This window comes from Coloeus monedula, assembly GCF_965178545.1.
Source record: "Coloeus monedula genome assembly, chromosome: 21".
Lineage (NCBI taxonomy): Eukaryota > Metazoa > Chordata > Aves > Passeriformes > Corvidae > Coloeus > Coloeus monedula.
Window position 1 is genome coordinate 4,334,985 of NC_138801.1, and position 26,481 is coordinate 4,361,465.

Below are 26,481 nucleotides of genomic sequence, written 5' to 3' on the forward strand. Positions count from 1 at the left end.
TAACTAATTCTGTCCTTGAGCCAGTGCCCTGGTTGCTTAACACCCCTCACGCCCAACCTCGCGCCTCAATTTCCCCCCACCGCTTCTCCGGGCCGTCCTCGCCCTTTAAAGCTCCTCCCGCGGGAGGTGGCGAGCGCCCGCTTCCGGCCGCGTCCGGAAGCGCGGGGAGAGCCGCGGCCTCAGGGCGGCAGCGGCGGTGCCGGGAGGGCCGGACCGGGCCGGGCTGTGCGGGGCGGACCGAGGGGCCTGCGGGAGCGGCGTGAGGTGAGCGGAGCGGGCAACGAGGAGAGGGATCGTGTGTGCGCCCGGCGCCGCGCTGGAGGTTATGCTGCCGCCGGGGAGCCCGCGCCCCGCCCGGGACACCCTTTGTGTCAGTCCCTCACGCCGCCTCAGGGCAGGCGCTGCCCCGCCAAGCTGGGTTCCGTTTGGCGGGAAGGGACGGAGGACACCGGGCAGGGCGGCCGAGGCGAAGGCAGCGCTCAGGTGGAGCTGTCGGGGGGCGCTCCAGAGGTTGAGGTTCGTGTTGGGGTTGAGTTGGGGTTGGGATGGCGGTGGGATTGGGATTGGGATTGCGGTAGGGCCGGCACCGGCACCGGGGCGGCTGCGGCGGCTCCAGCCCCGAAACCGAAGGAGTTTTCGGTGCTCGGGCGTTCCGTGCGTGGGTGCCGAGGCTCCGCAGCCGGTGCGGGGTGTCGGTAGCAGCGTTATAGGGCTGCTCGCAACTGCGGTTCGTGTACCCCCCCGCCCACGCTCCTTTAAGCGACTTCCCTACCTAGGTAAATATTTACGCTTTTTCTAAGTGAAAAACGAGACAAACATTGTGTCCGCATTTGAGTGACAGAAGGGATTCTCCTGCAAATCGTACTTATCTCTTCATGAAATGCTTCAATGCAGTTATTAATCTAAATACCAGAGCAATTCTTAAGTGTGAGCTGAACCGAGTTCTGCTGATCTGCTACCTGGAAGGAGGTTATAGCAGGTGAGGGTTGGCCTCTTCTCCCAGGCAGTGAGTGACAGGAGAGGACAGAGCCTCAAGCTATGCCAGGGGAGGTTCAGGTTGGGCATCAGTAGGAATTCCTTCACTGGAAGGATTGTTGAAGATTGGAATGGACTGCCCAGGGCGGTGGTGGGGTCACCATCCCTGGAGGTGTTCAGCTGGATGTGGCACTCAGTGCGCTGGTCTGGGTGACAAGGTGGTGTTCGGTCACAGGTTGGATTTGATGATCTCAGAGGTCTTTTCCAGCCGGGCTGATTCTGTCATTCAGTGGTTTGATTTCTGTTTTGCTCTAGATCTTTGAAATACTACCGAGATTTGGTCACCAGGGGGTGTATTGCTGAGGATACACCTCTGCCCTCTGCACTCAGGACGTGTATGGCTGAAGGGCTCAGCCCCTTCCCTGGCTGCAGGGCAGCGCTGTTCTCCTTCCCACCATGTGACCTGGCACACCTGCACAGCAAATAGCTCCTTTTTTCAAAGGTAAATGCCACAACTGTTGGGTTTTCCCGGAATATGTGTATGTATGAGGAAACTTAAAGCTTGGCTTTATCTATTTTTGTTATGCCGAATAAAAGAAGTAGTTAGCATCTTTCTTTTTATATCGCTAGTTCAAGAGTTCGTGCTTTTGCACCCTTCCATTATCTGAAGGGGCCTACAAGGAAGCTGGAGAGGGACTCTTCATCAGGATCTGTAGTGATAGGATGAGGGGAAGTGGATTCAAACTGACAGAGGCCAGGGTTAGATTGGGTATTAGGAGAAAAGTTCTTCCCTGTGAGAGTGGTGAGGCCCTGGCACAGGTTGCCCAGAGAAGCTGTGGCTGCCCCATCCCTTGAAGTGTCCAAGATCAGGCTGGATGGGGCTTGGAGCAACCTAGGATAGTGGAAGGTGTTCCTGCTCATGGCAGGGAGTGGAATGAAATGACACTTCCAAACCAAACGATTCTGTGAGTCCAGTGTTCTGTTGAATTTTTCGGACTAGCAGGATCTGAGATGATTCTGTTGCTGCTTAGTGAAGAATTTTTGTTTTTAGAGGAATGCAATCTGTGGTGAGAATTTTAGCACACCTTCTGTTTATAAAAGTAACAGACAGGAAAGTTCTGTGTAAATATCCTTTGCTTGTGACAACAGGGATTTGTTGACCTACACATTTTAGCAGGAGATTAAGGAAGAAAGCTAATTAAACTTTGTGCCACTAGACCTAGATTCCAGAGACACCAGTAAAATAATATAAAGAGCTTTGCATTGTAGTTCTGGAAATTGTGCAATGTGTGGGTAAGGAGATTTTTTTTTTTTGTATGTAAAATGAGCTTTCATGCTTTTTTTCCTGGATTGCACGTTTGACTTCAGTGCTTTACTTTTACTGTTTGCTATTCCACAGGCATTTTTTATGTGCTGTCCCTTTAATGCTTTAATCTGTTCAACTGCATGCACCTGTATCTTGTAAGAACACCTGCATGGAGGCTGCTAACGAGTAACTGAAATCCTGACATTCACCACACTTGAAAATTGGGTCCTGTTATGGCTGAAAGGAAATATTTTGTAACCTGAAGGCTTTGGACTTTAATTCCTGCTTCTTTGTACCCCCAGAATGAGCACGTGCCGATGGTGCACACAGAGTGGTGCTGACACCACCGAGTTCCTGAAGAACTATGCTGCTCAAAGGCTGTCCCAGGAAGATTTTGAAGGATCCAATGATGACCTCTGTTACTGCCTGGAGTGTGTGGTTGAATACCACAAATCGAGGGAAGAATGTCCAAGGTTGCATGAGGTAATTAAGAGATTAATTAAGAGGCTTCTGTGGTCCAGCCTCAGAGTAGGGGGAGTTTTATGCAGGGGTTGTGTTTAATTGGGTTTTGGGAATAGGTTGCATTGCTTTTTAACTGGTTTGGGTTTTTATGTGGAGTTGCAAACTGCTGATTGTAAAACAGAGACCCTCTTGTTTTGCATATATTCAAATTGGCAAGAACTAAAACATTAGTTGTAAGTTGCTGACTAGACACTATAGCTTGGACTTCTTTTGTGCTGTGATGGTTTGTCATCTGAAACAAAGAACATCTGCCAGACTAACAGCTCATTTCTTTAATGTATTTTCTCTTTTCCGCTGGTTTCTCTTCAGCTTTTGGGTTGTTCCTGTTTTTGTTCGCTTTCACTTCTTGGTCGTAGTTTTCTCCTGTGTTTGAATTTCAGAGATCTGACCTTGCAAGACCTTGCAATTAATCAAAAAAATTTCAGCCTCCTTTGTAATCCTCCCTTACTAGTATACAATTCTATATTTTTGGAAAGCTTATTTTCCCATCTGGGTATGTGAAGTATGTATTTGTAGCTAATTGATCATAATACAGGTGTCTAAAAGGTTGCTCTTTAGATTGGTCAGCTAGATGTCTCTGGAGTGTAATTCCATGTGACTGGAAGTTCCATAGACTGGAAATAAGAGAACTTGGACCCTACTGCAAGTTCCTTTTTGTGTCCATTTACTGCAGTGTAACACAGCAGTGAATAAACTTGGTGTCTAATTGAGGTTGGGAGCAGTTACTTAAGATGAGTAATGTTAAGTGAGTGAATCCCTACAAATATCCAGAAAATCAGTCAGTCTTTTTGCATTGTTTATATTCTTTTCCTTCCACTAATTGCAAAATCTGTAAGAAGGCAAGATTTTAGAAATGCTTTTCCTATCTTCCTAAATACGATCTTTTCCTGTATTGTGCCTTTCTGTGTATTGGCCAGTGGAACAAAGTTTTGTGACTAAGCTGTGTCCTGAAATAAGTATTGAAATGAATATGACTATTTAACAGAATTATGAAATTGCTTCTGGTTTGAAGGCTATTCTTTTAAAAGTGACTTTGTAGTCTTAACTCTAAAGTGAGAGATTTGGACTTTGCATAATTGAATTCTGTTTCAAAGCTTTAGTGTTTTGGACTATGCGTAGAAAGAAACTTTTCAAAATGAGATTTCAAGTTTTGAAAGCATAATTAAGATTTCTGTACGTGATAATCAATGTCCTCAATCTCTTTCTTTACAAGTCCACTTTGATGGTTTTTTTCCCCCACTGAATAGGACTTGTGGGACTTGGAAACCTCCCGCCTTGTTGCCCACATGGAGAAATCCATGAATGAAGAAACAGGAGAAGATGATGAGTTGTTTCTGATAGATGAGAATGGGGAGACACGTCTGTCTGGATATGTGGGCCCAAATTTTGAGAACAACCTGCGGGTGCCTCTGCTGGAAATACTGAAATATCCCTATCTGCTGCTGCATAAGAAAGTCAGTACGTATCTGATCACATCCTTTTGGAAGGGAATGGTGTTGTTCTACTGAAGGAGGTGAAAATAAATAGTAGTTAAAAGAGAGTGTCAATGTCTATATTTATTTTGATACTAAATAAATTTTTATGTGAACCTGTAGATTAGTCCTTACTATAACGGTGTCTTACCCTTTTAGGTGAGCTGTGTGTAGAAGTGCTCTGTAGAATGGAACTAAGCCACGACTCCTTTCAGGTCTTTGAGAAATACCCAGGAATCTATCTCTTTTTGGTACACCCAAATGAGGTGGTAAGTTCCTTTTTCTGTTCTGCTGAGTTCCAGTCAATCCTGGTTTTGTGCACCGTGTTAATACTGAGGGCACTGAGTGCTGTCTTTGCATGGTTTTAGAAAATCTGTGTGGTGCATTTATCTGTAAATAAAACTTGACATCTGTTACAGTATGCAGTTCTCTCAGAAAATCTTGGTCAGTAACATGTAAATAACATGACATTAGTACAAACCAATTGCTATACTGTTGCACATGAATCCTAAGGAATTTTCTTTGTAGGTATTACCCTGAATTATAGCTTCCTTGTCACCAACATAATCTTGTAAGTAAAGCAAGCCTGTTTCAAAGATTATTTTGAAGACTTATTTTTAATTACTCTATTAATAAAAATATGCCTTTGTTCCAGTTGTAATAGCAGTGCTTCCTCTTACAGAATTGTGGTTTTATTTGTTCTTTTGATTAATATATAACTTTTATTTCAATCCTTAGATTCGTCGATGGGCCATCCTAACAGCAAGGAATTTAGGGAAGGTTGACAGGGATGATTACTATGACTTAGAGGAAGTGCTGACTTGTTTGTTCAAAGTTATTGAGTTGGGGCTTTTTGAGAATCCAGATATTTACAGCTCTTCAATGTTTGAAAAGGGTAAACTCATCCTTCTGCCAGCTCATTTGTATGATACAGCCAACTACAAGAACTATTGGCTGGGTGAGTATTTATGACCAGAAATGAATTTGTGTAGTCTCCCCTTTGTAAGCACTTCTTCCAAGTCAGAGCTCTACAATTTCATAGGTGCTGTATTTTTTCAAATATATAGACAGGTTGCTTCTTTTTTTTCTTCTGTAGGGATCTGCATGTTGCTGTCAGTGCTGGAAGAACAAGCCATGGACTCGTTGTTACTGGGCCCTGAAAAACAAAATGATTTCATGCAGTCTATACTTCACACTATGGAGAAAGAAGCAGCTGGTAACTAATTTTGATGCTGAGATTAAGACAGTTTCTAGCCCATTTTTCATCTTTATCAAATTCCTGGTTAAGTTCTTGGTAGTGTAATGAGAGGTGATTATGAATGAGGCCTGTTTGTCTTTTGGAAGGTGCAATATTTGGGCAATACTGGCAAATACTGGAAGATGACATCCAAAGTCTGAAGTGGAGAAGGGATGGCAGTGCTTTTGCCAAGTCTGACTTGCAGGCTTTGAGAGGACAAACCTCCAATTTCTGTCTCTATTTTCATTTAATGTACAGGCTGCATGTGCATAGAGAATGCACGTTTCATTGTGGCATAAAGTTTGAATTTTGAGTCCTAAAGTAAAGAAACTCCTGAATTTCTGCAACTTGCCTTAAAATTTGACTTCTCCATCTGTCTTTTTGAGGGGACTCCCTTTTGCAGCTGTAAATTTAGAATTCAGATTTAGTAACCCCATGGGTTACCATGGCATCGTCTGGGAATGGCCTGTGAGCTCAAGACCAGGATTGCTTCTTAAATGAGCAGATCTTTATAAACTTTGTGTTTATTGAGGATATATTTTCTTATGTGAAGGAGTAAGAACACACTTGAAAGAACCAATTGCTTTTATTATAAATGTGAAGTATAAATTAGCTATGTAAGTAAAAGAATAAACAGCTGTGTAAGTTGTGCCACTTCTTAGTACAGCCCTACAAAAATCAGTGTGAAAGAATCAGTTTCATAGAGTTGGGAAACATCAGTATTATTTAATATTAATAATGAGCATTCAGGCTCCTGTTGATGTAAGACTGCATAAGGAGCAGTGTCTCTGTGTAGATAAGAGAGTTTGACTTTTAAAATTCTTTCTCCAGGTTAAAAAGTACAATTGCAACTTATTAGAATACTTTTATATTGATATTTTAGAAAGATCAATGAGAACCAGCTCTTGCAATTTCTGCTTAGCCTAAGAATGTCCAGGATTTGCATTTCAACCCTCTCCCCTGTTGCTGTTGTGTTTCAGATGATTCCACTGACCCCTTCTGGCCTGCCCTGCATTGTTTCATGGTTATTTTGGATCAGCTCGGATCTAAAGTTTGGGGTCAGCTTATTGATCCTGTCCAAGCCTTTCAAACCATAATAAACAGTGTGAGCTACAACAATGAAATCAAAAATATTCGCAGTAGCTTTAGGAGGTCAGTTCTTGTCAGTGCTGCTGTAATTTGTGTTGGGGGAGGGAGATGGCAATTAAAAAAATACCATGTTTCCAACTTCAAGCAAAGAAAAGTTGAAGTAGGTCTCCTAAAATTGTGAGGTTTTTTCAAAAAAAATACATGCTCACTTCTTTTTGAAAACTATCATGTCTGTGTTAAACTTGTTAGGATTTTTTTCCTGAATTGGGAAGACTGTTAGTTAACAGTGCTTATTTAGTGCTACAACCAACTTGCACTGAAGGGTTAATGGAGATTTTCCGTGTCTGGGATTTGGTAAATTTATGGGAATTCCTGAATTTTCAGTTGATGGCATTCTGGGCATTTGTTCTATGTGCATAGGCAAATCCATGACTCAATAGAAAACTTTTTCCTGAGGCAGTTGCTTCCCCCACCTCTTACAAGCTGGATAAAACAAGCTCTACACTTTTAAATATGGTACCTTTTCGTAGGTATGGTTTATCACTGACAAGTTCTAATGGTCACTTGGTATCTGAAAAGCAATGTCTATCCTGACTTTTTTAAGGTTTTAATTGTGTGAGTCTGTAATGATTTGTGTTTCTTTTTAGGACAAAATCTGAACCAGAGTCAGACTACGGTGATGACATGATTTCTTGCAGTCAGATTGTGTATAATTATAACACAGAAAAGCCTCAAAAGGTATTAAACCAGCATTTTATATTCCTGTTCTTTGAACTGTAGTCACTGAATGACATTGTCAAGAATAAACATTTCTGAGTGTGTTCATCTCTTGATGTCAATGTGTTGCATTTATGAAATGTCTTTTAAAGGCTTTAAATGTGTTTTTGGTTCTCTGAGGTTAAATTATGCCAGCATGACAGTGTCTTTGAATAGGTCACAATGATTTTTAAAGGAACTACTACTTCACACCAATTTCATAGATAACGTTTTAGGAAATTAGTTCCTTATACATCTGTGGACTCTTTATTTTTTGCATTTTTTAATGACTTACGTTGGGATGTAAGAGATATTACCATTTAATGAACATATATATGAAAGAAAGTAACTTTTATGGCTACAAAAAAGGTGCCATATTACACTGCGTAGGTGTGCATGTCACTGAGGATGTTGTGTGGTGAATGTATTTTTCAGGACACTGGATGGAAGGCTGCCATTTGCCCAGAGTACTGCCCCAACATGTATGAAGATATGCAGACCCTGGCTAACATGCTTCAGTCTGACATTGGCAGAGATATGCGTGTCCATCACAGCACGTTCCTCTGGTTCATCCCCTTTGTTCAGTCCCTTATGGATCTCAAGGACTTGGGTGTAGCCTATATAGTAGAGGTCATCCACTACCTTTGCTCAGAAATCAAAGACATCCTCATCGAACAAATCCAGCAGTGCGACAAAATCTCTGAGTTCTTCCTCCTCATCTTAGTGTCCATTGTTGAGCTACACAGAAGCAAGAAGTGCCTGCACTTGCTGTGGATCAGCTCCCAGGAGTGGGTGGAGGCAGTGGTGAGGTGTGCTACCCTTCCCAGCAGAGCCTTCACGCGGTGCAGTGAGAAGGCGCCAGGGCCGTGTGCCAAGGGCTCGGGCGCGGGGCTGTTCCAGGCCCCGAACTCGGTGCAGCACGCCTGCGTGCAGCTCATCCGCAGCCTGCTCAAGGAGGGCTACCAGATCGGCCAGCACGCCCTCTGCAAGCAGTACCTGGACAAACTCAACCTCCTCCTGCGGGGAAATCGAGCTGTGGGGTGGCAGCTGAGCAGCCAGGAAACCCAGGAGTTGCAAACGTGTTTAAAGCAAGTCATAAGAAGTATAAACGGCAAAGCACTGAGCACCTCTTTGGCTGGAGGAAGCAGTTCAAACTCAACAGCTTTGCCAACCGTCTCTATAAAGCACGAGAGGAATGCATGTGATGATGGATACAAGATGAGTGGACATGAGAGAGAGGACCTTTATTCACCATTTGTCATGTCAAAGGAAGGCAGAGATTGTCAAGAGAACCCTTTCCATAGGAGAAAGAATGCCTGGGAAGAGGAATGCAGAGATGCATCTAGAAGTTCAACAGCTTGCACATCCACAGAAGGCCTCTTGATGCATATTAAAAAGGAACCTGATAACCTGACAGCTCAGGAGTGTATCTTCCCACAGAACTCACTGGCAACAAAAGAAGGTGGGAAAGTTCAGGAAAATAGGAACTGTGATCTTGTGGCAGGGAAATTCAATGCGGATGATCAGTGCTTTAATTCAAATGCCCAGCATGCAGATTTCAGGAGAGGCAGAGAGTTAGAAATCAAACACAAAGCAGAACCCAGAACGCCACCGCATCTGTCTGCTCAAACTCATCTTGATTCCCCATCTTCAAGGAATTGCAAAAGTATGCAGGAGACAAGTGTAAACAGTGTGTTCCAGTCCACACTGGTCCCTACTAAACAGATATCCAAGGAAGCATCACTAGATTCCTCTAACTCTAGAAATGAACCTGGGGTGCAGGGGAAGGAAGATGACAGTACTTTGCTTTTAGGGCGTAATGACGCCTCACTGAAAAAAGTATCAACAGAAGAAAAACCAGCTTCATCGTTGATGTCTTTCTTTAGGAAAAACTCTAACATGCAAACTTCAAACCAGGAGCAGCCTAATTTAAAAGACTTGGATAAATATGACTGCAAAAATCAAATTTCTGAGACCTTCTGTAGGGATAAAATTTCAGCATATGGTTATTTTCCATTTAGCTCTGAAAACAAGAGGGATATGATCAGGCCACTGTCAGTGAAGCGTGAATCAAGTGACAGGTTGTTTGAGTTTTCGGAATATTTCAAGAGGGAGAACAGTTCAGTGGGGAATAAAGAGGAGGATTCTGTGAAGACGGTTTCTAAAGATGATGCTTTATCAGACTCCCAGGTTGATAGAGAGCTCAGTAAATTATCTTTAGCTGCTTATGCCAAAAGCGTCAATTCTTCTGTTGTGTCCAGCCAGGAAAGCTCAGCATGCCACAATGTGTCTGATATTAGAAGGAAAGTGAAAGGTACTGTAAGATCTTCAAATGAGGGCCAAAGTACCAGGTGTCCCTGTGGTGCAGATGGCCCTAACAATCAAGTCATTGTAATTTCAGACTCTTCTGATGAAGAAAAAAGCGTGTCTGACAAGGAGGAAACAAAAACCAAGAATGAAAATGTGTGTGCAGAGCAGTCTTCAGCTTCCAGCAGCATTTCTGATAGTGGCACTAAAAGAGAATCAAAGTCTCCAGGCTCTCCCACGTTACTGGATGATTGTGATTCTCAGTACTTTGAATTTGAAACAGAAGCTGAGGTTTTTTCAGCTTGGCAAGATACTCAAGCGTATGCTGTGGAAACAACACAGGAGTATAAACAAGATCACGTTAAACCAGCAGCTGAGAGGAGTAATTCAGATGAGTTCCAGAACAATAACTTAGATTTATGGGGTTATGATCTGGATTACTTAAGTGATGACACCATGGAAGAAGCAGCAAGCTCGATAGAAAAGCAGACAGAGGATATTTCTCATCAGAATGTAGTTGATGACACAAAAGAAGCAACTAATTCAACCTTGCAAGAATCAGTTAGTAAGGAAGATGCAAAAGGTCAGCTGGAGAAATGTGTAGACAAAGGTACTGCTAAAGGCTTCACTCTGGACTCAAAATTGCCTGAACCCAGAGCATCTACATCTCCCCGCTCCTTAGCTTCAAAGTTGGCCCTTAAGAAAAACAGCACAAGCCCACGGAAGGCCACAGCAAAATGTAAATCAGCACCGGCTGTTCAGAGAAGTCCTAAAAAACCTCCAGTTGTTAAAACAGCCAAAAATAAAACACCACTTCAAAGCATGCCAGAGCGTTCTCAGCCTGGCAGGTCAATGCCTGCTGTGGTTCCTCCAAGAAAAGTTCGGCAGAGTCCTGCTCCAGCATCGACTGTGGAAAAGCTGGGCCTGAAGAAGGGCCCCCGCAAGGCGTTTGACTTGTCCCAACCCTCCCTGGAGAGCCTGGTTCTGCTGCGCAGCCACGGCAAAGCCGCAGGCAGAATTGGAGCTGCACAGAAAAAGAGGACCCAACAGATCGAGGCTCAGCGTTTGTCTGTGAAACATCATAAAAAACTGCTCATCTGCCAAGACCGCCGCTATTCAGGGGAGGCGAGGTCCAAAAGAAGTGGGAAAACTTCTGCAGGAAGTTTGGAGAGCAGAAACAAAGTTACCAAAGCGGGTGCAAAACCTGTGGAACAAAAGCCTCAAAGTTTTGAATTGGCATCTCTTAAAGAATCTGCTGAAAACCAAAGGGAGAAAAAAAGAGAAGAGACTGCTTGTCCCTCTGCCAGTGAGAGAAAATTGGAGAGCCTCTCTATGGAGGAGGTGGCAAGTGCCTCTAAAATGCCTCGTTCTTCAGACTGGAACAGAAAATGGGAGGGTAACAGTGTGGTGGTTCCTCCTGTCCCTGTGGATTCAAGTCTCTCTTCCACTGCTCTTGGAGATGATAAAAATGAGTCTTCAGGAAAAGGTTGCGCTGCCCTGCCTGAGTGTGAGGTGAAAACTTCAAAGCAAAATGGGTGTAAATCAGATGAAAGCAGTGACGAAGGTGATGATAATCTGTTTTTAACTCAGTTAGATCCTGTGGATATGGAGTTATGCTCTCAGGAGGAAAGTGTTCAAGATGCTGCTGTAAGTAGCAAGACCCCAGAGGAAATGGATGTTGATGAAAGTCTTCAGCAGAACGAACCCTCAGCTGTTAGGAAATGTAGCTATAAAGACTGTATGGAAAAGGTGGAAGAACCTGGAGAATACTGTAGTAAACACAAAGCCACCAGCCCAGGGGCAGATCACGTGTTTGCCAAGCCTTCTCTCCTGCCACCTAAAATAAGAAAGCCTTCCACTACCAAAATTTTCAGCTCAGCAAGTTCTTCACGGAACGCAGCCTTCAGCAAAGATCTTGAGGATGTCCGAAAGTTACCCCCACCTTCAAAAAGCAAAGTGAATGCGGCCAAACCAGTGGTGGTCAGGCCACCACTGTATCCAAAACCTGCACCAGCAGGAAATCCAACGTGCAAATCTCCAAGTTTCAGTAATGTACCTCAAGCCCTCAGTACCAATAATGTTCTCCAGTCACAAAATAGACGCTATGACAATGCTTCGAATATTTCCAGAGGGCCTGGCCGAGAAACCTACTCCTCCTTTCTTGGTGCTCAGCAGCGCGATTACAGCATTTTTGTTAACCAAGTCCTAAAGTGGACTTACGAAATGTTTGCAAACTTCAGCCACTTTGGAACTCCCAATAATCTTCTGCAGTCTGTAGTAGCCTCTGTTCCTGTCCGATTTCAGGGCTACAATGACTATTTTAATACATTTTTCCCCTTGATGATGCTCAACGCCTTTGAAACAGTAAGTAGCTTTCTGCCTTTTGGTTTGGTTTCATCAACACTACTAAATTTTATGGAGAGATTAAAACCTGGTTTATGTCCTCTATTTACCTTTGAAAATGTTCAGATACAGATTAGAATAGAGGAATGATTTGGGGTAGATAATCCAAACAGTTGTGTTTAGGACTGGGGACTACCAGAGTTATTCACCTCAGTGAAGTGTTTCTTTTTTCCTGAGTGTGCACCCACAATAAAAAGCGTGACAAAGGATGTGCTTCCTCTCTATAGCATATAAAGTTTAAACCAGAAATCTTTTAAGAAACTGAGATCTTTCAATGACAATGTCTGTAAAAAGAGGATAAATACTAATGTTTTGGTTTCTGTTGAGAAACATGAGAGAATAGGTTAATCCAGGAAGTTGTTTTTTTTCTAGTCTTTACTGGTTTATAGTTTAATAGTGACAAAACACAGTATTCTTTCAATCAGTGTCTGAATGCTTTCAAGTTCAGTCATTGCATCACTTCTATTGAAATAAGGTAGAAAATAAAGTCAATGCCAGATTAATATTGATATTGTAAGGTGAACATGCAGCCAGGGAAAACTCAAGAGTAGTTGTGAAGAGCTTTGAGAAAGTACATTAAATGGGTGAGTAGCAAGGAAGAACTTTTGTTTGCCCTGTGTGTTTACATGTAATGAGTATGCTTATGTGAAAGAAAAGAAATGGGTAGGACTCTTGGTAAATTTACTTGACAGTCTGATAGTTTCATTTATTTCCCCTTTGAGTCATGATAAGCTTTTCTTCTGATACACTAAACCCTTCAAAGTATTATTGTTTCCTTTTCAATGTGTAGCTGGCACAAGAATGGGTAGAAAACCAGAAAGTAAGAGAGAAAAGTTACTGCTTCTACTTACAGAACTTTTCTGCTGACATGAATACAGCACATTTTACAGGTGAGGGTTTTTTTGTTTAATAAAATCTTCTGATTTTCAAGAAGATGATGCTTTATAATGAGCTGGCACTTGAGGAGTTTTTTGTGTTTGCTTTAAATATAGAAAGGATTTCAACTTTGCTATTCTACAGAATGCACCTAAGAGAAATATGTATTTTGTAGGGAATTTGTGCCTTCCATATCTTTCATCTGGGCTTTTTTTCTTCAGCATGTTTTGATAAAGTTGTCCTTGGCTTGCTCTGTTTTTATATAATGCTGTGCTCAGGCTTAAGAGTACAGGATGGAGTTAAAATTTTCACGATAATCTCTTGCTGTAGCCTTTAACAGCTTTAAAAGTGAACAGTACTTCTACAGTCAGAAAATAATTGTAAGCATTTTCTTTTCAATGTTCTGATTTTAATTTGTCTTTTGGGTAGCTCATTTACGAGAGAGTGATTTGGCAAGACAGCTTCATCCAAAGGAGGATGACTTAATCCTCTTGGTGGTCCACAAGGAGAAGGACACCTTTGGGGAAGAAAGTGGGATGGAGAACCACAAAGTGAATCACGTTGGCCTCGTGACACGATTTTCTCGTCCATCTGGCTATGCAAATAGTGAGTAACTGGGCTTGAAATAAAAATGGGATCCTTCTTGGTGCCATGAAATGCTTCTTCATAGCTGGCTGTTGGTAGCTGTAATATACCACTCGCCTCAGAGGAAATGGAGCTGTTTTTCCTCTGTAGCAGGTCTGTTTCATGCTAGAAGCTTTATAAAAAGTCAGGAAATGAAGCTGCAGCCCTGCTTTTCATAATTTTTCTAGAGACTTCCTTCGGTGCAAATGTTACTGCTTCATGTAAAACCAGAAACTAGTGATGAGGAAGTGCTCTGCACACACTTGTAGGATGGTATTGCCGTGAGATACAACGTGCCATGACCTTCTACGATCTCACTGACTAAAACTGTCACTCTCTTGGGAACTGAAACTGTTAATTACCAGGATTACCAAGTACCCAGTACCTGCCTTATTAAAGCAGTGATCTGAGTAGTTGTACAGAGCACTAGTTTTTTGTTTGGTCTTTTTTTTTTTGGTGGGGGTGGGGAAGTGTTGGGATTTTGCAAGAATTCACTGTTGATTCCTTAGTACAAGACAGCATCTTGTTCTGCTGAATTCATTGAGTGACTTACTGGAGTATCTTTCAGTTAATGATTTGGATAGTTTTTGAGTGAACAACTTGGTTTCTTGTTGTTCTTTAACAGGACAAAGGGAGCAGCAAACTGCCTGTCATCTTACTGTGCAAACCCGAGGCAATCTGTCGTTCTTCATCCATAAGCAAGTGAAGTGTGTGGTGGTTGGCTCCCTGGTGACCACACACAGAAAGTTCAAAGGTCTTCTGCTGCTGAGCAGGAGCCCCCTGGCTAAACCCATCATAAATCCAAGTTACAACGATTTCTGTCCCAGAGATCTGCCTGTAGCCTCAGGAAGTGCTGTAAGTCCTGCAGCTGGGAGTGCCAGGGTGCACAAAGAAGGCATTTGGGCCTATGAGTTTTGCAGGTCTGGTTTTTCGTGCTGGCTTTTGAGATGACCAAGAGCAAACAGCCAAGTTTTAAAAGCACTGAGACACTGCCCTTCTCAGAGCTGGCTGATGGGGTGGGAGAGGGGTCTGAACTTGCTCTGGTCTTTGTGCTGTATTGATGTAGGTGTCCTTCAAACTGCTTTCAGTTTTCTTTCCCCTTACTGGGGAAGTGTTCAGGAAATGAAACCTATGATGGAAAGGGTACTGTAAAATAAAGGTGTGGAGAGTGAGCAAAACCTTTGTTACAACTTTCAAGGGAGGGTTTCGTGCATCTAGATAAAACCTAGAATCAAAAAGCTTCCCTGCCCTTCCAGCTTTTGAGTTATAGCCAGAGGGGTGAGGACATTCTGAAAGTACAGAAAATTGATGTGGAAGGTTGATAGGTTGATCAACAATAATGCATTACTTTTTTTGCCCTGTCTATTCCTTCAGGCTTCATGTATGAATGAATACAATGAAGATCAAAAGAGAGCCATTGAGACAGCTTATGCCATGGTAAAGCAACACCCAAGACTTGCCAAAATCTGCCTTATCCATGGGCCACCTGGGACAGGGAAATCAAAAACTATTGTAGGACTTCTGTCCCGTGTTTTGAGAGAAGTAAGTGAACATGATGGGATGGTCATGTGCTGGGGTTTGGTTTACATGAATGTACTATCTGGCTTCTCAATTTCAAATGAAAACAATCTAAGGAGCTTGTTTTGGTTTGTTGTTATTAATCTACAGAACATTAGGAATGAGAAAACAGCTCGGGAAAAAAATTCCAAGACTAAGCCAAACCGTTTTCTAGTCTGTGCACCATCAAATGCTGCTCTTGATGAACTCATGAAAAAGATCATCATTGCATTTAAGGAAAAATGCCAAAACAAACAGGAGCCTTTGGGTATGGTTTGTTTTAAAATTCTGTTTTAATGTTAAATGGGCAAAACCTGGTGGAGGAATTGAAACAGTTGATTATGTACTGTACTTACACGCTCCTCTGAGCAGTTTCTTCCTCTTGCAGAACATGACTGGTACGTCCTTGTACTGTTGTTAACTTTAATGTGCTTTTCTGAAAGGTGTATTGTGGTTTTTTTAATAAATGACACTTTGTTTTCTATAGACATTGACCCTTTCCTCATGCTGCTGGTTTAAGTTCACCAGTTTTTAAGTACTCTTTGGGGATTTGAACACAAGTCTTTTGCCTTTATTTTGAATAAAGTTGGACTTTGTGGGTCATGGGAAACAGACTGAAAATTTTCATGTGTCAGAGCCTCTCATTTTTCCTCCTCCCAGTTTGTGACTAATACGAAGTAGATGAATTCTACATCTAGTTAGTGACAAGGGGGGAAATATCTGCGTTGTAACCAAACATTAATTTGGTATTGACTTACCAACTGCATTACTTGATGGGACTCAGCATTGTCCAATTTGGGAACTCCGGAAGTTTTAGATAAACCTGAGAGTAAGAGGTAGTTTTATTAATTCAAAATAACATTCTTAGTGTTAGCCACCACTAAAACCTGGGCAAAATCTTTATTTTTTGGAGTCTGGAATTACTGATTTTTTTGTAGCTGCATTTAAGTACAAGTCAAGTGCTGAAAACTCCAGATAAGTAGAAAAGGAAAAGCCTTGTTTGATATCCATGATGTTTACATTTTTTTAACTGTCATAGCAAAGCACAGAGACAGTTGGAGTAATTTAACACTATTTGGACTCTGATTTTGTAAACAGGAAATTGTGGTGATATCAAATTAGTGCGACTTGGTGCTGAAAAATCAATCAACAGTGAAGTCCGGGGGTTCAGCCTGGATAAGCAAGTTGAACACAGAATGAGTAAGTAACGTGGAAAGCAGACTTTCCTTCAGTCTCCTCTAAGAGCTTGGTGGTGTTTTCCACATGGACCATGTGTTCCTGTAAGAAGGAAGATTTTTCTACAATAGTATTTCATGAAGCACTGTTTTTCTTAATCTTAGTGTGGAAGTGGTAGTTTATATATGAGCCAAAATCTAAGGAGAAGGAAAGAAATAAACAAGGTGACTTTTTTCTTAAGAAATTACATTACATACACATTAAAGCCATCATTTTTAAGGAATGAAGCATTTGAGAGCTACAGTTGGAAGCAGTTCTCATTGTCTTCATTATACGAGATAAAACTGCAATAGAAGATGGGAAAACGCAGCAAAAAAATCAATTTGTCCAATTTGGAGTTACTGTAACAGTTTTTCTATTCCTCCTGTATGTTCTTCTTTGGTTTATTACAGAACGAAAGCCAGGTGACTGTGACCAGGATATCCAGAAGAAGAAAGAAGCTCTGGATCAGAAGCTGGATATGCTTTCTCGAGAGCGTGCCATGCACAGATGTGAGAAGAGAGAGGTAGCAAGACAATTTTTAATCCTATTTGGGGTTTTTGTGCTCATAACACCAAAAGAACTCTGACTTTTGATGTCACCTCTAAGCAGAACTGTCTCTTCACCTATTTTTTTCAACTAATGGAAAAGTTGGTAGCACCATGAAAGGGAATGAAGAACTTCACATCAGGAATTTTTTTGTTTATTTATGCCAGTATTTTCCACTGGTTGATCATGCCACTTGTTGCTTTAGCATTCAGTAGTCTTCACTTGGTTCTGTCACCAATTAGATTTTAATATAACCATATTTATAAATCTTAATGGTTTCATTTGATTGTATGTTTCAAAGCTCAGGTTTTGTTTCACTGAAAATACAGGAAGATACCTCGTGATCTAAGATTGTGGAATATGTGTTGCACTTGAAGTTTTCCCTTTTTTTTTTTTTTTTTTGTCTAAAAATTTGGCATTTGTACTCAAATGAGAGTTTTCTGGTGGTAAACCAATTCCCAGTTGCACAAAAATGTAAGATCTGGTATCGTGTGTTGCAGAGCCTAAGTATGTTGACAACTTTCCAAGAAACTGATCGGCTTCTTCAGACATGTTTGAAATTAACAGACAGTCTGAGCGAGTCTAAATGTTTAGGAAATGATTCAGGGTGTGGGAGGAAAGAAGGTATATGGGAAATGGGTGGTGCTAAAGGTGGTTTCCCTTTAATTTTTCTCTTTTTAATTTTTCTAGAGTCAAATGTTAAATGATGAAATTGGCAGACTTGCAAAGGAGAGACAACAACTTGCTTCTCAGCTAAAGGAGGTAGGAGAATTTATCTTTAATAAAATTCAGGGATGTATTTTTATACTTGGTGTCCTTTAATTGTGGTGAAATTTAGTTTTGATGTAGCTGGGAGCATTTATAAAGTAGTGGGTAAATGGATCAAGGCCATAAACTTGAGTAAGTTACGGACAGGCAGCTGTGAAATCTGGGGGTACTCTGGCTGCATATTGGGGAAAAAAGCCCAAACAGGAGCACTCACTCTTGCAGTTAAGTCTGAATTTTAACCAGGATGTCCTGCTGTGCTTGAAGGTTCGGGTGCACTCCCAGAAAGTGCAGGCAGACATCATCCTGGAGTCTGACATCGTCTGCTGCACGCTGAGCACCAGCGGGGGGAGCCTGCTGGAATCGGCCTTCTCACGGAAGGGGCTCGATCTCTTCAGCTGTGTCATCGTGGATGAGGTCAGTGAAGCTCTTGGGACCTGCAGCCTCTTCCACCTCCACACCTACCCTGTGCTCTGCTCAGGCAGCCTGGGGCTGTTTGGCTGCTGCTGGAGTATTTGTGGGTTGCCTGCCCTATCCCCAGTAGAACGAATAATTTGTAAGTGATTCTTTTCCTGACTTGTTTGGTGCTGTAATGGTAGACAGCTTTTATTTAGAACCACACTTCAGCCACATTTTTTTGCTGTAGAGATTTCCAGATGGTTTGGTTCTATTTATGTGTTTGGAGAGCTCTGCATATATAATAATAAAATAAATCTGTTGGTAGTTTTTTTACTAGAGAAAAGTCCTTCTTTTCCTCTTTTTTTTTTTTTTTTTTTTAATTTTTTTAGAAGACTTAAAGCATTTCAGTTATTCTGGCTGCGTTACAGAAAATTTAACATACTTCCCTCCTTTGCTTACAACTTCTACTTTTGTCCTGTTTGCATATCCAAAAGGCAGGGCAGTCCTGTGAGGTGGAAACACTGATTCCACTGATCCATCGCTGCAATAAACTTGTCCTTGTTGGAGATCCCAAACAGCTCCCTCCTACTGTCAAATCACTAGTAAGTGTTCAAGGTCTTTGCTTTTTTTCTTGCCATAGAGTGCTTATAGTTTAAGAGCAGTATCTATAGAAAATATTTAAAGAGGGAGAAAAAGATACATTTCAATGGGGCAATACAAGCTTCAAGCTGGGCACTTGGTTTGTGAGGGATGATGTGTTGTTGGCAGTCTGTTATCTCATTTTGGAAGCTTCAGTCAGTACCCTGTTCCTTAAGGAGGATGAAGACTTCCTGTTTGTATGGGGACTTCCTGACCCTACAGGTGTTTTCTAAGGATAAATGTACAAAAGCATGTCCTTGTATCCACGTGTAAGGACTGTTTTCAACACTCCTGATAAAGAAAGGAGGAAAGTCAGGCTGGCTTCTTTAGAGGGGTAAATTGTCTACAGGTTGTGTGTTTGTGTAACAAGATCCCACCTGGAAAGTCTTGCTTTTCATTACGGTTGATGTTCAATTTTAGTGTTTTGTGACTCAGTAAGGGAAGTTGTCTTGCTAAAGATTACACACAAAAATTCAAAGGCAGGTGGCCTTTACTGAGCTAATAAGACCAACACACGTAGAAAACTGAAGTGTGAGTAGTTGTCACTTTGTCAGTGATTTAGAAGTTTAAAACACCAAATACTTTGCCTGCTGGGGAATGAGGTCCCAAATGAAATCTGCTGTTCTCCCTGTGGCAGAAAGCTCAGCAGTATGGCTATGACCAGTCCTTGATGGCCCGTCTGCAGAGGCACCTGGAGGAGGAAGTGCAGAGGGACGTGCTCCACAGCCTGCCCGTGGTGCAGCTGACCGTGCAGTACAGGATGCACCCGGACATCTGCCTCTTCCCATCCAACTATGTTTATGGCAGGACCCTAAAGACTGCCAAGTGAGTAGCTCTCTGTTCTCCTTTCTGGGCAGGGGGTATTTCAAAGCAATTTTTTTTATGTCAGGGTGTTATTGTGAGTTTAAAAACACTTGAGGTTGTGGGAGGGGGAAAGATGGTTAATGGGAGAAAATGTGCATTCCATCTCTATTAGTGCTGGGTGTGATAGATGAGGTGAGTTCCCTTAAAACTGAGCATATACAGAGTGCTGAGAGTTCATTTTCAGGCCTCAAACTATTTGGGTAGCAGGGAAAATTAAGGACTCTGGGGAGGAAAAGAGCTCAAAATTACAATTGTGAAGTGGTTAAGGTTGAAAAAGACCATCAAGCTCAAGTGTCAGCCATTTCCACCATTAAACTATGTCCTCACATGCCAGATCCACGTGATTTTTGAACACTTCCAGGAATGGTGATTCTCACTTCCCTGGACAGTCTAGTGCAATGCTTTATAACCCTTTCTGTGAGAAAAATTTCCTTCTATCTAATCCAAACCTCCTTTGGTGAAACTTGAGGCCAGTTCCTCTCATCCTGGAGAGTTGCTTGTGTTTGATAACCATGACGTAAATTAATGAAGTATCAGTTCTTAGAATTTCTTAGTTGTATGGTTGCCTAGTGATGAAAATGTTATTTCCAGGGCAATAGAGGAGAACAGATGTTCTTCAGATTGGCCATTCCAGCCATACCTGATTTTTGATGTAGCTGATGGTCGTGAGGAGCGAGACAATGAGTAAGTCCTGCATTCTACTCAGCCAAAGTTTAGATTTTCTGAGAATTAATTGCCTACAGAAGAGTTGTCTTCTCTCCTCTGTTGTTCCAATATGCATCAAGTAGCTAGAACTGCATTTTCCAGCTGATGTGATTTAATTTTATGAAAAAAAGAAGTTGAATGGTTTGGGCATTTTTTAAAATCTGAAACTGGTTTTAATCCTGGTTTGTCTCTCTATTAGATGGCAGTAAATGCCTGCAGTCTCTGCTAACTTCAGCAAGAGTTTGAGTTCATTATTTAATCAGTGACTTCCCTTTCCCAGGTGCACACTAAGGAGATACCAGGAGGTGGCAGGCTCAGTCCTCCCCTTCACCTGTTCTGTAAGGAGAGCACAGCTGGGAGGTGCATGGGAATGTGGAAGTGCAGCCTTTCAGTCTCTGCACTTCCCAGGCTTGGTTAGCCCCTCCTCAGGGTCTGCTTGCTAAGATCTTTGAGCCTCTGTGTGAAAAAAGCTGCAAAAGTTCGAAACAGGGGCTGTGACTCAAAATCCCCCATCAAACTGGGCCAAAGCATTGAATTGAAAAGATCTCTCAAAGATGTTTCTGTAACGTTTCCATCGTGTCCTGTGCAGCTCTTACAGCAATCCTCGGGAAGTGAAGCTGGTGATGGAGCTAATTAGAACAATTAAAGAAAAAAGGAAGGATCTGGGCGTTCGTCGCATTGGAATAATTACCCCTTACAGTGCCCAGAAAAAGAAAATTCAGGAACAACTAGAAAGTGTGTTTAAGAATAACAGGTAAAGAAACAACAAGCTTTCAAATGGGCCTTGCATATTAATCCTTTGTTTATCCTCTTAAGTAATGGCAAAAAGTCTCCAGCTTCTTTCTGTACTGCTAAAATTTGTACTTGGTTGTGCCTTTAAAGGGGACATGTAACCCTTTTGCTTAAAACAGGCACAGTCTCCTTGTGCCATTTCTTAGTTATAATCTGTATACATGTTTTGGTTATAGTGCTGTTCTGAATAAGCTGATTCAAAAGACCCTAAAATTCCACGCTGTGTGGACCCAAACAGATTTTCAGTAATGATGCTGATCTCAGAACAGTAAATTCAGCTTTAGGCTCATACACTGAAGGAGAAAACTCGCCCTGGGTGGGTTTGACATAAGCATTAAGGATAGTGTTTAGGCTCTTTGCATCACTATGTTGCTTAGAAATCCAACTCAGAATTAGCAAGCTGCTCAATTATATTTCTTCAACAGCCCGGGAGAAGTGGACACAGTGGATGCGTTCCAGGGCCGGGAGAAGGATTGCATCATCGTGTCCTGTGTGCGGGCAAACAGCTCCGAAGGCTCCACTGTGGCATGTGTGCTGGCCAACAGCACCAAAGGATCCATTGGGTACGAGTCCTGCAGTGATTTGCAATCCCATTTTCAGGGACACAGTAGAGAAAGTCATATTTTTAATAGGACTGGTAAGAAAGTTACAGAGAACAAGTCACTTCTACCAGAATTAAAGGGTATCTCAGTGCATGAATTGGTGTTCCTGGTTTGAGAAGTCTGAGCAAGAGGGGCAGGGAAATGCTGGTGAGGTGCTCTGTATTATGTGCTGATCCCTTTGCACAGCTCCCTTATCCTGCCACTGCCTGCATTTGGCAGGATTGGCCTTGGGATCTTGGCTCTTTGCATTCTTACTGCAGCAGTTACTGTTCTTGTGGCTTTTGGCACACCTTGTAACTTTCTGAATGCTGTTCTTAAAATGAAACCCCTCTTCTGTGGATGATGCTGTCCCGTTAACATCCATAAAGGTCTTGTTAACTAGTTGTATATGTCACTTGGAATGTGATGTAGCAGACTTGGATCTGGGATTTGTAGATGAACGTGCTTATCTTCTGAGCTAGGGGGAGATTGGCAGGAAGTCTTAATTCAAGATTGCAGATTTCCTAATTTTTTATGTTGGTTTTTTCTGTCTGAAACAGAAGGAACTAAACACTGAGTGTGCCGTTTACCCCCAGAGCACTTCCAGCAGTTGCTGATTTGTTTCTCTAACTTGCAGATCACTTTAGTTTAAAAAATGGTAGTGAAAATATGAAATATGCCTTCTTAGAGTTCACTGCCTTTTAAGTTAAACTAGGGGAAGTCTACTCACATAAACAAAAACCTTTGTTTCCACATACCAGGTCTCACTAAGCTGCGTATGTTTCTCTGATACTCATTCTCTGATTGCAAGAAAAATGGCTTTTAATTGTGCTGATCTATGATACTTTGGGAAAAGAAAGAATCCAAATCTTGGAGTAAACAACAATAATGCCTTTTGAAGATTTCTTAATTTGATTGAGTTTGGGAATGGAAGGCATCTGGAACCTGCCAGTTCTTGTGGCTGACAAGAGACTAAACCTCTGCTCTTTTAGCAGGAACTTTCCAGCTTACTGTGTTTATACATTAATAGATAAAGGTTTATATGTTCAAGCTTTGCCAGTGCAGTGCGTTAGCAGCTGTACATGCTGATGGCTTGGACATCTCTCTTTCAGGGTCAGGTGTCCTTGGCAAGGTGTGATGGGATAAGTTTGCCACACCCTTACCTATGATCTTGTAGCCTGAGTGAAGTATTTTGTTCTCCAGGGTTGCTAGTCCAGCATTAAATTTACTCTGAAGGTAACTGGGAGAAGAAAACACCAAAGGATGACAATGGATTCACCCCCCTGCCCCCTTCCTGAGAAAATAATCTTCTTGTCTTTCAGTTGTAAAAGCTGTCAGGAATATTTAGTAGCTTTTCAAGGTCCCCTCTCTTTCATTTCTCAAGATCTAGAGAACTCTCTGTGCTGCTGGATCCACTCCCCTGTTTGCTTCCTGCTTCTCTTATTCCCTGCACTGTCCAGAGTTTTTGAGGTGACTCAGTGGTTTTTGCAGCCTTCACTGCAGGGTTGTGAATTTGCTGCAGAGGTCTCAGTGCAGTGACCACAGAGCCAGGCACTGATAGTGAACCTGCTCGAACAAAGTTGGACTTTTGAGCTGTGGATGTTGTTAGAATAAGCAGTGCATTTTGGAAGCTTTTCCATTAAAGTAGAAATAGTTTGTATTAGTCTCATAAAGCTTTTTTTGAGTTTTGGTAAATGAGTCCTAACAGAAATCAACCTTTAAGAATACATTCAGCATTTGTTTAGGTTTCAGTATCTTGGTTTGTGATCCCTGAAAACCAAACTAGGGAATTTTCCTAGTGCAAAACCAAACTTCTGCAAGGATATACTCTCCCCTCTTGAAGCATGACAAAGCAAAAGTCTGCCTTGACGTGCTTCCAGTGCAGGTCACCTCTAAAATAAAATATTCATATGCACTGTTCAGTACTTCAGTAGGGTGTTTTCCCATTAATCATGCCAAATATTATTAATGTATTTCAGTTCAAGTCAAAAAGAAGCTTAAAGTCTTGATAGGTGAAGTGAGGTTGATGTCCTCAGTACTTTGAGGAACGTTTAAGGAAGCAGTGGTTGGCATTAAGAGGGGATTTGCTCTAAGAAAGGAAACATCAACATCAACAGCAAGAGCTGGAAAGACTTGGAATTCCCTGCAAGGAATCAGTGGTGAAAGAAAGAAAACACAGTTCATGCTCAGCCTTTCACGTAAGGCAGGGCTGCTGCCCCGGGGTCTGGGGATGGGGAGGAAGTGCTGCCATTAATTTCAGTGACATTTCGTTTTATGTCTTTTACTCATAACCCTTAAGCCTTGTGGAAGAAGTAGTTTAGGAGCTTAGTTTTTGTCTTGTCACTCAGGTTTCTGGCAAGCCTCCAGCGGCTGAATGTCACCATTACCCGAGCCCGGTTCAGCCTCTTCATCCTGGGCCGGCTGCAGACGCTCATGGTAGGTGCAGTGTCAATGGAACGGGCTCAGTGTCAATGGAATGGGCTGAGCACCGTCCTCAAACCTCTCCAGTGCCAGGGAATAAACTGTGTGTCCCGAGAGTCCTTGATTTCTGTGCTTTCCCAAGGGCGGGGGGTGCGGGAGTGTCTGGGGGGGATGGTGGGGGGTGGGGTGGTGTTAGTTCGCCGCTAGGGGGCGCTAAAGCCCCGCGGCAGTGAGCGAAACCCCTGGAAATTGAGCAATGGTCATTTTTTGGAAGTTCTGATGGTTCAAAGTGCCTTCCCTGTGTTACAGCAGCCAGAGTGTCTGTTGCTGTTTCGCACCTGAAACATAAGCTTCTTCCATTCCAGAAGGAACATAACAGTGGTTTCCATGACAGTTGTGTCAGGTACCTTGATTAAAGAGGTTGTGCATCCTCTGACACCTCTGTCCGTTTGTGTTGATTTCTTGCTGATAACAGGTTTTTCTTGTTTTTCTTTTTTTTTTTTAAAGGAAGATAAAAACTGGAATAACTTGATTCAGGATGCTCAGAAAAGAGGCGCCATTATCAGGACAACAGAAAAAAATTACAAGAAAGAGGCTCTGAGGATTTTGAAGCTCAGGCCATCAGGACAGCTCCCAGCTGTCCCAGGAGGGACAATATCTTCTGTGGCACAGGCTGGTTCTTCCAGTGGCAAAAGGAGTGAGCCTGGAAATTCTGGGAACAGCCCACGGGAACTTGCTGCTGGCCCTGGCCATGCAGTACCCCAAGGAAGCCGAGGGCCCACACAGCCTCCAGGGACTCCGTCTGCAGATTCCAGGAGGGGAAATGCCCCTGCACCCTCTGGGGCTTCAGCTGCAGATTCCAGGAGGGGAAATGCCCCTGCACCCTCCGGGGCTTCAGCTGCAGATTCCAGGAGGGGAAATGCCCCTGCACCCTCCGGGGCTTCAGCTGCAGATTCCAGGAGGGGAAATGTCCCTGCACCCTCCGGGGCTTCAGCTGCAGATTCCAGGAGGGGAAATGTCCCTGCACCCTCCTGGGCTTCAGCTGCAGATTCCAGGAGGGGAAATGTCCCTGCATCCTCAGGGGCTGCAGCTGCAGATTCCAGGAGGGGCAGTGCCCCTGCATCCTCAGGGGCTGCAGCTGTAGATTCCAGGAGGGGCAGTGCCCCTGCATCCTCGGGGGCTGCAGCTGTAGATTCCAGGAGGGGCAGTGCCCCTGCATCTTCAGGGGCTGCAGCACTTGCTGCCATTCCAGAGAAACCACGGGACCCAAGGCTGGCAAGCCTGGCCAGTCGAACTGAAGCCAAAGGGAAAGAGCAGCCCTTGAAGGACGGCCATCGGTCAGCCCAGAGCAATCCAGGATCAACACCACAGCAAGGCCTGGATGTGTCCTCAGCTGCCAGGGATCAGATTTGCAGAACAGAAAATGCCAAGAAGGCCCAGCAAACCCCAGGACAGTGCAATGTGTTTCCCACAGCCCCTCCCACAGCTCAGCACGAGGGGGACCAGAGAGCAGCTGTGTCCAAAAGCAGTTCCAAAGCCCCCAGTGAAGGAGGTCAGAGCAGTAGCAGTGAGTGGAACAGAGACTCTCGTGGTTTATCAAGGAGACCATCCCAGGAATCGCCAGAGAACACAGAATCAAGCTCTGCCAAGAGAAGAAAGATCTTTCCCTGACTTTACTATTGGCTCATTACTGAAAATCTATTCCCAGATTTCTGTCTAACAGGGACTGTATTTTAAATTATTTAGCACAGCTGGAACCCCCTTATATTGATACGACTACTATCAGATCTCTTTCCCATCCTGTCCCTAATTGTGGAGGGACTTAATACCTGACAGATGGTACCTTTGAGGTTTTGAAAAGAGAAGTTGGGTAGCTGCATTGCTTGAAAGAGCAGTGGGTTTAGTCATTTAGGAAGCTGAGGTTGTAAATGTTTAAGGATGTATATTTGTACAGTACACAGAATTATTTTAAGATATTTGGCAGTTTCCTTGTGTAAATGCTAATTTCTTAGAGATGTAATTTTTTATGAAGAACCAGAGTAAAGCAAAAACAAAACCCAACCCCCAAAACCCAAAAGACAGACTTCTTTTCCCTTTGCACTAATATGTCTAATTTATTTCATAGCGAAACTGAATGTTGAAAATGTGGTAGCGGTGGTTCTTGCTCATGCTCCACTACTGCCTCAGGAAGGAGTGAGGCAGATGTACATTGGTTGAATGGAGAGAATTCTACTTATTTTGTGTATTTTATTGCCTGTTTTTATAGGAACTGAAGAGTTTTTGTTGTATATAAACGTGCCTTGAGTTTTGCTCTTGCTGCTGCTCTATCAGTTGGAATCCCTTTCTTGTTGCAGTGGCAACACAATCTGCAGATTAAAGCCTGTGAGGTCTGTTTGGTCCCACTGTGTCCTTGTGAGGAGGAATCAA

At 42.8% G+C, this 26,481-nt stretch overlaps 1 protein-coding gene across 1 annotated transcript; it reads left to right on the forward strand.

The window, feature by feature from the left end:
• Positions 1–165: 165 nt before the first annotated feature.
• SETX (senataxin) lies at positions 166–26,464 on the forward strand. The gene is made up of 26 exons (XM_082294998.1): positions 166–264; positions 1,291–1,477; positions 2,584–2,764; positions 4,051–4,261; positions 4,435–4,544; positions 5,014–5,233; positions 5,372–5,491; positions 6,493–6,664; positions 7,249–7,339; positions 7,793–12,028; positions 12,858–12,957; positions 13,373–13,549; positions 14,193–14,422; positions 14,942–15,109; positions 15,236–15,392; positions 16,223–16,324; positions 16,753–16,865; positions 17,579–17,650; positions 17,921–18,070; positions 18,547–18,654; positions 19,329–19,516; positions 20,147–20,239; positions 20,850–21,014; positions 21,478–21,615; positions 23,982–24,069; positions 24,562–26,464. Exons 3-26 carry the CDS (start codon positions 2,585–2,587, stop codon positions 25,723–25,725), a joined length of 8,553 nt encoding a protein of 2,850 aa, XP_082151124.1. The 5' UTR covers positions 166–264; positions 1,291–1,477; position 2,584; the 3' UTR covers positions 25,726–26,464.
• The last annotated feature ends 17 nt before the right edge of the window (positions 26,465–26,481 follow it).